We start from the raw sequence: 11,945 nt of genomic DNA, 5'->3' as shown, positions 1-11,945 counted from the left end.
CCTTTCATTCACTTTCTGACAGATTAAAACTAAGTGAATTTCCAAATGTTTTCAATAAGATTAATTATTGGACTAGTCAACTACCAATAAAGAAGGGAATGAACATTTTTACCATTGTTGGCTGACTGTTATAAAATAAAACATTCATTCCAAGTGATCCTGAATGAGAAAGGTGTGCAGGAGTTCAGAGTATTGACATTAAATGAGGAAAGTGCTTGGACACAAAATTCTGGAGTAACTCAGTGGGACAGGCAGCATCTCTGGCGAAAATGGATAGGTGACGTTTCGGGTCCGGGATCCTTCTTCAGACTAGCCATGAAGACTTCCAAACTGCAAAAGTACTGACTGAGATTTTAATACTTTAATAATTCTGGCCAGATACAGAGAAAGGTAATGAATGTATGATTTAGTGTGGTAGCCAGGGGTGGGAAAATATGAAGCTGCTGTGAATAATTCAAACATGTAATTTATGAGAAGCATTTTTCCCCAGTGAATGGGTAGAATATATATCGTGCCTTCATAGACAAATGGTCGAGGCAGGTAGTATAGATGACTTCAGGGATACTGCATAAGGTGAGGTAAGAGACAATAATCTATTGTGTTTAATTGTCGGCTTACCAGCAATGGAACAATGACATTCTTACTTGCTGCAGCTTTATAGGTCCATTAAGCACTTATAAGGTCATAAGGTCATAAGTGATAGAAGCAGAATTAGGCCATTCGGCCCATCAAGTCTACCCTGCCATTCAATTATGGCAGGGTAGACTCTCTCCTAACCCCATTCTCCTGCCTTCTCCCCATACCACCGACACCCGCACTAATCAAGAATGTATCCATCTCTTCCTTAAAAATATCCACTGACTTGGGCTCCACAGCCTTGCGTGGCAAAGAATTCCATTGATTCACCACCCTCTAACTAAAGACATTTCTCCTCATCTCCTTCCTAAAGGAACGTCCTTTAATTCTGAGGCTATGACGTTTTAGTCCTAGACTCTCCCACTAGTGGAAACATCCTATCCACATCCACTCTATCCAAGCCTTTCATTATTCGCACTTAAATAAAGATACAATAACTAATAACACAATGTTACCAATCACCCTAATGCTGGGTAACCAGAGCAAACTAATACAAAACCAAAGACCATAGTGCAACTAAAATAAAGTCCATTGCAGAACATAAAAGGACACAAAGTGTTGGAGTAACTCAGCTGGTCAGGCAGCATCTCTGGAGAACATGAAGAAGGGATTCAACCCGAAATGTCACCTATCCATGTTCGCCTGAGATGCTGCCTGACCTGCACTCTAGCCCTTAGTGTCCATTTGTGTATTAACCAGCATCTGTAATTCCTTGTTTCCACATCATAGAACATAATTACTGAGATGGTGGTTAGCATTGTGCAGTGTTCAAGAACCTGATGGTGGTTGAGAAGAAGCTGATACTGAACCTGGAGCTCACGGTTTTCAGGCTCCTGTAGGTTCTTCCTGATGGGAGTTCTGAGATGGGAGCCTGAGCCTGGTGTGAATCCTTGATGATATTACCTGTTATTGATAGGGGACGATCAGCCATGATCACAATGAATGGCGATGCTGGCTCGAAGGGCTGAATGGCCTCCTCCTGCACCTATTTTCTATGTTTGTATGTAATTGGACTTCTATCAATAAATTCATGGGCGGATGTAAAGAATGTAGATAGTTTGGTGAGGACCAAGCCACATCAGCTTATACCTCATATTGGTTCAATCTCCATTTCCCGCACAACCAGTCTAGTATTTATACTCTTGAGGCCTCAGCCAGCTCAGACTGATGGGCAGTGCAGTCTCTCAGCCAGAGTACATCTTATATCCTCCATCCATACAACACAGTTGCTGGGTGTCTGTATGACTTGTACAACTTGCAATACAAGTTACATTCAACATCCAGTACTGACTTCAAGTCAGCAAGATAAACTTAATTCATTCTTTCTTATATTGCAGATTGGCTAACGAGTGACTGACATTTTTGTCATGAATATTATGCACAGTTCAATCCATAAGTGATAAGTATTTAACTCAAACAGCATGATTTTTTCAACCTCATGCAATCTGCTCCACCGCAGTAGTTGACTGTCTTGTGCTACATTCATCACCTGTGGGTAACTATTGTGGTGAATCTCCATCTGTGGACTTTGTATCTCAGCCTCTTCAACCATCTGCTCCATACTGGGTAGATGGAACCTTTCCATCTGCTCTCATTTCAGGTATGTTAGTGGCACCAGGGGCTAAATAGAATGCACGGCAGGAAGAGCGACAGTCTTCGCCCAACGAGCCCACAGCAATGATTATCCTGCACTGGAATGTCCTGCAAACCTCAATCCGCTGGTGTTACCACCAATGGACGAAATATGGGTCACAATGAGTTACTGGAGGGAAATTGATGGCCTGATTGAATGGTGCCTGAATAACAATCTTGCTCTCAGCATTAGCAAGACTAGAGTCCAGATTATTGACTTCAGGAAGGTGAGGCCAGGGTTCCATGAATTGGTCATGACAGTGGTTGATAGAATCAACAGCTTCAATTTCCTGGGCGAGCATCTCTTAAATCTGCCCTGGGCCCACCATATTGATGCAAACACAAAGAAAGCTCATCAACACCCTCTCAAGGTTGAGGGGGTTTGGTATGTCACCAAATACTCCATTGATCTTCTACAGGTGTGCAATAGACAGCACACTGAAGATAGACACAAAATGCTGGAGTAACTCAGTGGGACAGGAAGCAGCTGTGGAGAGAAGGAATGGATCCATTCGTAAATGAACGTCCAGGCCCATTCCTTCTATCCAGAGATGCTGCCTGTCTCACTGAGTTACTCCAGTCTATCTTCGGTTTAAACCAACATCTGCAGTTCCCTCCTTCAAATCAGAAAAGGTTCTGAGAAGATTTATAAGGATTTTACCAGGACTCGAGGGTCTGAGCTATAGGGAGAGGTTGAGCAGGCTAGGACTCTATTCCCTGGAGCGCTGGAACACGAGGGGTAATCTTACAGAGGCGTATAAAGTCATGAGAGGAATAGATCGGCAAGAAGCACACAGTCTCTTGCCCAGAGTACGGGAATTGAGGGCCAGAGGACATAGTATGAAAGTGAAGGGGAAAATATTTATAGGAACCTGAGGGGTGACTTTTTCACACAAAGGATGGTGGGTGTATAGGACAAGCTGCCAGAGGAGGTAGTTGAGGCAGGGATTATCGCAACATTTAAGAAGCAATTGGACGGGTACAAGGATAGGAGAGGTTTAGAGGGGCAGATGCAGGCAAATGGAACTGGTGTAGATGGGGCATGTTGGTTGTTGGTCCCTTCTACTTCCCTTCCAAAATACCGCCACTGGGTTTGCAGCAGCTTGAGGAGAAGGCCCTTCATCACCATCTCAAGGGTAATTCAGTATTGCTGGCAATTGACCCAAAAAGGAATAAAGAGTAAAGATTAGTAATGGTTGACAGGAATGTTAACATTGTTGAGCATTATGAATGCTTTATATCTTGTTATATATTATGTTATATCTTGTGAATATTGGCCTGTGAGGCAGCAACTCTACTGCTGCGCCTCTTTGTTGCTTATGTCCCACTTGGTAACCAATTTCCCCCACAGGTGGTTGGGTAGATGGGGGGTCGGGTGGGGGTGCCAACAATCAAGTGTATCCTCCCACCCCCATCCCTTTAAACATCGTGTGCCAAGCTCACTGGCAGAAACCAACGCACAAATGTCATCGAGGGGACACCAGACAAAATGTTATCGTTCAGCTGACAGATATTGATGCCGGTGCTGCCAGTATTTTTATAGTTAATTTGCAGGATGAGTGCATCGCAGGCAGGGTGAAATTTATTTCCCATTGTTAATGACTTTTGAGAAAACCGCCCTCTATAACCGCTGCAAACATTTTGGCGACCGTACTGGTGGGATTTCAACCCATTAGCATTTTCCCGGTCATGATGCTGCGAGATACAGTACATGTAAGTGGTGCTCCTGTGGCCCCTCTGCTTTTATCATTGAGGGCAGAGTTCATGGGTTTGGTAGATGCTATTCACGAGCCTTTGGGGACCAACTGCAATGTATTTTATAGTTCCCACACTGCAGCTATGGTGTGCGGGTGGTGGAGGATGTAATCAATGTTTATTCTGGTTTGTCGAGTGTTATTTCATAGATTCATAGAGTGATACACTGTGGTAAATGGCCATGTGACCCAACTTGCCCACACCAGCCAACATGTCCCAGCTACACTAATCCCACCTGCCCGCGTTTGGTCCATATCCCTCCAAACCTGTCCTATTGATGTACCTGTCCAACTATTTCTTAAACATTGGGATAGTCCCAGCCTCATCTGCCTCATTAGATCTCCCTCTTTGAGGAAGTCTACTTGCTCCAGTGGAACCTCAAACTGGGTTGGCCAGTCTATTTCATGCAGACATGTTAGGATGCTTATCACTAGAGTTTAGAAGAAAGAGTGGATGACTAATTGAACCCTACTAAATTCTCACAGATCTAGATATTCTGCAGCAGGAAGTGCTTCCCCTGACAGGAGCAAGTGACTTTTTGGGACGAAATGGATATATTTATTTATTCAGAAAATGGAGAGTGTCTGGAAGATTGGAAATTTGCCACCACAGTCAGTTCCAGAGATCTAATCAATTACTAGATTTTAGAAAGAGATGGACACAAAAAGGCATTGAGAAATATAGAGACAGAAGAGGAATCGAGAATATAAGGCAGATGACCAATTATGTTTGTGCAGCATGGTGGAAAGGTTGGTGGGCGGCATGGTGGCGCAGCAGTAAAGTTGCTGCCTCAGAGTCCCAGGTTCGATCCTGACCTCGGGTGCAGTCTGTGCTGGAGTTTGTACGTTCTCTCGATGACCGCGTGTGTTTTGTCCAGGTGCTCTGGTTTCCTCCCACACTCCAAAGCCAAACAGGTTTGTAGGTTAATTGGTTTCAATAAAATTGTAAATTGTCTCCAATGTGTAGGATAGTGCTAGTGTAGGGGCCGGCATGGACTTGGTGGGCCGAAGGGCCTGTTTCCATGCTGTATCTCTAAAGTCGAAAGGTCTGAAGCCCTGTACTTGCTCTTCATTTTTTTAAATATTTCTATTGAATGTGGACAAATTATTTACACTGGTGACAGATAGGAGTACAGAGTGATGTGTTTCATTATTCATGGAAGAACCTACTTGATAATGCACTTGTCCGTTCCCTGAGGGCTATTACCATTCGCTGGCAGGAGATTGGCTACCAATGATGAAAAAGAGGTCAGCAAAGCTGCTTTCACTATGTGGGAGATGTAATGTAAGAGATTGATTGATAATTTCCCAGGAGTTTTTTGCCTGGCCTTTGATGCACGAGTTTACAGAATTGGTGGGAATTAATGCTTTGGAGTCACTTTGTTTAATTACAAGATGACTGAAATGAACAGCTGTTTGTGCTACTTCTGACATTTCTTCATATTAAGTTTATATAAAAACTTTATATAAGGTTTATATAAATACTAAGATTTAGTCTTTGATCAAAGAAGAAGAAAAATTGGCATCGACCTACAAGAATTTGTTTGAGAGTGAGCTGAGGCAATGGTTTGCTAATATTGGTTTTGGTCTCTTGAATGAGCTCTCCAAACTGCTCCTCCTTTGAAGATGTATCAACACCTAAAACCTTCTCAAAAGGTATTGGGGTCAAATTATCTTCAATGTCTCTCATCTAGAGTAAGCGGCATTTGGACTTTATTGTAGACTTTAGAGATACAGCGCGGAAACAGGCCCTTCAGTCCACCAGGTCCGTGCCGACCAGTGCTCACCCCGTAGAGTAGCACTATCCTCCCACTAGGGACAATTTACAATCTTACCAAAGGCAATTACCTGCCAAACCTGTACATCTTTGGAGTGTGTAAGGAGACCAGTGCACCCGGAGAAAACCCAAGTGGTCACAGGGAGAAAGTCAATCTTCCTACAGCCAGCACCTACAGTCAGGATCAGACCCACATCTCTGGCCCCATAAGGAAGCAACTCTACTGCTGTGCCACTGTGCTGTCCCTTGGGATATGTTATGTCAAAGATATTTTATACTATATTAAAGATATTTTGTAAATGAGATAATTAAGACAAACGCAACAGGCCCAGATGAAGTAGACTGCTTCAAATTGGACAGTCCTTTCCTCTCCAAATCCCCTGCCTCTGATTCACCCTAATGCATTTGGTTTTGCCCATATCCTTGGATCAGTGAAACTCTTCCCCCAGCTTGCTGATGTTCAACTAATGTGTTTAAGAAGGAACTGCAGCTGCTGGAAAATCGAAGGTAGACAAAAATGCTGGAGAAACTCAGTGGGTGAGGCAGCATCTATGGAGCAAAGGAAATTGGCAATGTTTCGGGTCGACCCGAAACATTGACTATTTCCTTCACTCCATAGATGCTGCCTCACCTGCTGACTTTCTCCAGCATTTTTGTCTACCTGTAACTAACATGTTGTTGTTTTTCCCTCATGTGGATCGTCTATCCCATGTTACCCATCTGTTAGATGTGGATGTTCCTGGAAAGAGCAGCATTTATTCCCAATCCCTCATTGTCCTTGAACTCTGTGGCTTCCTCAGCAATTTCAAAGGGCCAAATTGTAGAGCTATGCCCCTGTCCCACTTAGGAGACCTGAACGGAAACCTCTGGAGACTTTGCGCCCCACCCAAGGTTTCCGTGCGGTTCCCAGAGGTTGCAGGTGGTTGCCGGAGGTTACAGGTAGTGGAAGCAGTTAGGGAGACTGACAAAAACCTCCGGGTGCTCCAGTCTCCTTACACACTCCAAAGACGTACAGGTTTGCTAAATGGGACAGGGGCATTAAACAGCACATTAATCTAGTCCCATTTGTCCACGTTTGATCCACATCCCTCTAAACCCTCCCTATCCTTCGGGTGAAGATGGCAGGCATTCATATCTAAATGGCATCATCAAACCATCTGTGCAAACCAGTGGTGACTAACACTAACATTTAAAATCCAGATTTAATTCATTAACTGAACGCCAATTGCCCAGGTGTCTTGGTTGGATTTGAATATATCTTTATAACATTAATCTGGGTTACTCAACCGATAATCTATCAAATTTAACCAGATTCCATAGTTATCAAGTTCTCTGCTCCATCACTAGTGTTGTGTTCTTGCCACCCATTTTATTTTTGATCATTTAACCATTAGTTTATGAAATGGTTCCGCGTCAGTGCCTTAAATAGGTTCAGTCAGTGAGGGCATCTCTGTAGTGAATATGTATGTAAGGTAGTAAAACAGATCAGACCTTTCTCATTTTGTTCAGAGCTGTGTTTATTGTTAGTTGCACCATCCATTGTGACTCAATCTTTTGCAAACATGTCATATTGTCCTGTGTTACTTTTGTAAATAATTGTACATTTTTCCTTGCTTTGATAGTGATTGTATAATGACAATACAACATTGCTTCAGTATTTCCGACCCGCGGGTCAGTTAAATTCAATGCATGGCTCGCATTCCTCATTAACCATGCTTACACATCACTAAGTTTACAATCTGCACAAGCATTTCGTTATTTTCTTACATTGTGAGCTGAGTCAATCTTAATACATAAAGCATGAACTTTCACTAGAACATTTTGCGTTGCATCTTTGGCTCGGATGGTTGGGATTAGTTCCCATTTTACAACTCAACACGTTATATTCTGTCTTCATTCAGCATCTTACTTCTTTTCTTCCACCTTCGCTGCACTCTTACCATTAACCGCAGCTCCATTCATCTTGCTTTCTTCCTGCTCTTCACTCTCACCTTCCTCATCCTTGTCCTTCTCTTCACCCTCTCCTTGGGCCTCATCTTCCTCCTCTCCATCTTCCTCCTCCTTCTCTTCTCCCTCTTCACCGTTTTCCTCTTCAACTTCCTCTTCTCCTTCCTCGTCCTCACCTTCGAAAACCAGAGATCAGTGTTAGCGGCCGGCCAGTGACCTGTTCCCTTTGCAGTGGGATTGAGTGGTAATTGAGGGAGAACTATAACAGGGAGAGTGTGGAGGGATTTTTCCAGCTGAGAGGTCAGAGGAGCTCTCTTGCTCAGAGCCTCATGTCTCCAAGTGGATCACACCCTCGGCACTGAAACTCCGAGCAGACATGGGCTCTCGTGCTGTAATGGGGAGTGAGACGACCCCACCACCCAATGTCAAGGGAGTGCTGCCAACATTTACTGCTAGCATTTACAGTATTTCAAGAGGGCTAGAATACAAAAACAGGGATGTAATGCTGAGGCTTTATAAGGCACTGGTCAGACAGAACATGGGGCCCAATATCTGAGGAAGGATGTGCTGGCTTTCGAGAGGGTTCAGAAGAGGTTTACAAGAATGATCCCAGGGATGTTTGGGTTAACATATGATTGACGGTGCTGGGCCTATACTTGCTGGAGTTTAGAAGGATGAAGGGAGGGGGCAGTGGTGGGACTTCTTTGAAACATTTACTGTTAGTGAATGTTCTGGATAGATTGGATGTGGAGAGGATGACTCCACTAGTGGGAGAGTCTAGGACCAGAGGCCATAGCCTCAGAGTAAAAGGACATTCCTTTAGAAAGGAGACGAGGAGGAATTTCTTTAGTCAGAGGGTGATGAAGCTGTGGACACCATTACCACTGAAGACAGGGGCAAAGTCAATGGATATTTAAGGTGGACATTGGTCGGTTCTCGATTAGAAAGGGTGTCAGAGGTAATTGGGAAAAGGCAGGAGAATGGGGTTGAGTGGGATGGATAAATCAGCCATAATTGAGTGGTGGGGTGGACTTGATGGGCCGAAGTGAATAATTCTGCTGCTCCATCTGATGAACATGAACTGAGTCATGGCTGCCATCGAACTGTTGGCACTGGGACACTTCTGCCCTTGAGGTTCCACCGGTCAAGACTCTTACCTTCTCCTTCATCAACCTCATCTGCTGGAGGCTCCATCTGAGCTGAGTACGCCTGGACTTGTTGCATGACCTCCTCCTCGGCCTGGCTGCTGGAGTAGGCACTGAAGATGGTGGGCCTGCTGGACAGCATGTACGAGCTGCTCTGCATGGAGTAGTTGGGGCGGCTGAACATGGCGGCGCTCTGTGTGTGGGCATAGCCACTGATCATGCCGCCCACGTTGGAATAGTTGATCCGCGTCTCCTCTCCCTCCAGCAGTTTCCTGGATCGCGGCACAGAAATTCGAAGGGGTTGCTTCAAACATTCCCAAAACATTGTCCCCCTCCCACCCCCTCAATGGCCCATCAGCAAGAACCGGCTGCCCCCTAAGCAGTGTGTCGGTGGAAATGCCACCCCTTCATTCCACGCTCTGAGTCCTCCCACACACTCTCATCTCCTCCCAATGTATACCTCGTTTGTTCCATTGTGATTAGTGATTCCCCTTCCACCGCGCTCACAATAACCACCGATTTGATATCACTTCCCTTCCGCATGTTTGTTTTGGCAACTATCTAAACCCCTGCGCTCGGAGTGAACTGTGCCTCGCCCGCCTGTGGCGTGGCCTATAGATACTATTGAACACTGGCACAGCAGAAATATTCAACCGACTGGGAGCGGTGCTGGGAATTCTCTGCTCGGGAGAGAGTCGGGATAGGGGGAGAGAGAGAGAGAGGGGGCTGGGGGGGGGGGGGGGGGGGGGGGCAGAGCAAAGGAGGCGATCCCTAGCATCAGAGGCCAACTCCAATGCACGCATCTCAGCTTTGTATTTCTTCCCTGCAAATCTTCCAGCCACTGAAGGCTGCGGGTCTCCAACGTTAATGACTAAACAGCAGCTTGTTCATTGTCCTTCCCTGGAGAGAGCACAGCATGAGGCCAGTGCGGTACATGCACCACGCCCAGTACTGAATGGCCGCAAACAAATGGTGCAATGCGGGTTCCTGGTGGGACGGGGAGGGGGGGTGGGGGGAGGGGGCGAGGCGAGGCGGCGGCCCTCCACAGTCTCTATTCGCTATGAAAAGTGGCCCTGAATATCGCCGAGGAAGAGCCCCCAGCGAATGCTGAACGGTGAGCCAAATTTCGACCACCCATTGACTTATTTCCTGGGACCCCCAGTCTGAGATATTCCCCTCCCACCCGGTGCCCGAGTTCCCAGGGCAGCGAGAGCTATTGGAGCCCCCTTGCCTCCGGGAACAATTTGTGCCCCCCCTGGAGACAACCCCCTCCCTCGTTTACCTGTAGGCTGCGATCTCGATGTCCAAGGCCATTTTGACATTGAGAAGGTCTTGGTATTCCTTCAGGTAGCGGCCCATCTCGTTCTTGGTGTTCCGGAGCTCATTTTCCAGTTGGCTGATGGCATCCTAAGTGCAGTGAATGGAGATGGTCAAGGGACACGGCGCCGCTCATCCTCCCCACCCCAAACTTCTCCCTCCCGCTTCTCCCCGATCACTTTACCATATCCCACCCCCCTCCTTCCATTGTGTGTTTTCTGTGAGCGTGTTTTGCTACCCCCTTACTCCAAACCCCCTTCCCACTCCGGGTCTCCTTCTGTTTTTTGTCACTTTTTTTTGTCCTTCCCTCTATCCTCTCTCCCCCTCTCCCCGTTGACCTTGTACCCTTATCCTTCTCTCTCCCACCCCCCTCCCCCTCTCCCCCCCCTCCCCTCTCCTCTCCCCTCTCCCCTCCCCGCTCCAAGACCTTACCTGTAATGCGCTGATCTCCCCGCCTTGTTTCTCATCCAGTTCCTGCAGCTGCCTTTCCAGCGCCTCGTTCATCCCCCTCACGCCGTCTATCTCCAGGGTCTTGGCTTTCACCATGCGCCGGTACTCCACCACCTCGTCCTTGGCTTGCTTGGTGGCGTCGTGGTCCTTGGACACGGTTTCGCTCAGCACGGCGAAGCGGCTCTTGTACCAGTCTTCGGCTGACTGCATGTTCTTGGCGGCTACCTTCTCGTACTGCCCGCGGATCTCCCGCAGAGCGGAGGACAGGTCGGGCTTGGCCATGTCCACCTCCACGGTCACCTGCGCGTACTGGATCTGGGCCTGGAGCTCGGCGATCTCCTCCTCGTGGAGCTTCTTCAGGAAGGCGATCTCGTCCATCAGGCTGTCGATCTTCTTCTCCAACTCGGCCCTGGCCAGAGCTGCATCGTCGGAGCCCTTCCTGGCCTCCATCAGCCTGCCCTCGGCATCCTCCCGGTTCAACACCTCTTCCTCGTAGCGGCTCTGGAGGTTCTTCAGGGTGTCCTCCAGATGGTCCCGCTCGCTTTGCGCCGCCTGCCTCTCGTGTTTAGCATCGTCCAACGCCAGTCGCAGGTCCCTCAGCTCCTGCTCGTAGATGCCCTTGAGGCGGGACGGTCCTCCATGTTTCTGGCGCAGCAGCCCCAGCTCAGTCTCCAGCACCTTGTTCTGCTGTTCCAACTCATGCACCTTCTCGATGAAGCTGGCGAAGCGGTCGTTCAGATCCTGCAACTGGGCTTTCTCCTGGGTCCTCAGCGCCCTGAACTCACTGCTCACCACGGTGGCCTGGTTCAGGTCGAAGTTGTCCATCGAGGACATGAGAGAGGACGAGATGCTGTGGGCTTTCCTCACGGCGAAGGAAGGCGCTGAGTAGGTTGTGTAGGAGGGCTTCGCGCTGCTGCCGTACCCGCTCCTGAAATGCTGGGCAGTTCCGTAGGTCCGAGGCATGGAGCTGTCGCCATAGCGCCTCCTGTGAGCGTGAAAGAAGGAGTCGTAGCTGGAAGTGCTCATGGTGCCGAATGTACTGGGTATGGTCCGCAGCCGCCTATTTATACCCAGTCACATCCCTGACGCAGCCCCTTTCACCAGTCAGGTCGATACTGTACACGCCCACTGACAGAAAGCTGACGGGCTCCAATCGCGCCGAGCAAACAAAACTGATGTCCGAATCAATGCAATTCTAGTCTCAGTAGAAATCTGATACAGCTACAGATATTCCACTCAAAATGGTGCCTTCTGCGGCAACTCGTTTGTGTGTTGCTGCCCCTATGT

General features: G+C 47.4%; 1 protein-coding gene across 1 annotated transcript; it reads right to left on the bottom strand.

The window, feature by feature from the left end:
* Positions 1 to 7,291: 7,291 nt before the first annotated feature.
* Positions 7,292 to 11,718, bottom strand: neflb (neurofilament light chain b). The gene is made up of 4 exons (XM_055662166.1): positions 10,641 to 11,718; positions 10,174 to 10,298; positions 8,904 to 9,163; positions 7,292 to 7,922 (listed from the first exon to the last, which is right to left on the bottom strand). The coding sequence occupies exons 1-4, from the start codon at positions 11,682 to 11,684 to the stop codon at positions 7,705 to 7,707; spliced, it is 1,647 nt and encodes a 548-aa protein (XP_055518141.1). The 5' UTR covers positions 11,685 to 11,718; the 3' UTR covers positions 7,292 to 7,704.
* Positions 11,719 to 11,945: the final 227 nt, after the last annotated feature.

Source organism: Leucoraja erinacea, chromosome 35 (assembly GCF_028641065.1).
Source record: "Leucoraja erinacea ecotype New England chromosome 35, Leri_hhj_1, whole genome shotgun sequence".
NCBI lineage: Eukaryota > Metazoa > Chordata > Chondrichthyes > Rajiformes > Rajidae > Leucoraja > Leucoraja erinaceus.
The sequence above is the reverse complement of the archived record's forward strand: the minus strand, read 5'-3'. Positions and strand labels throughout refer to the sequence as shown.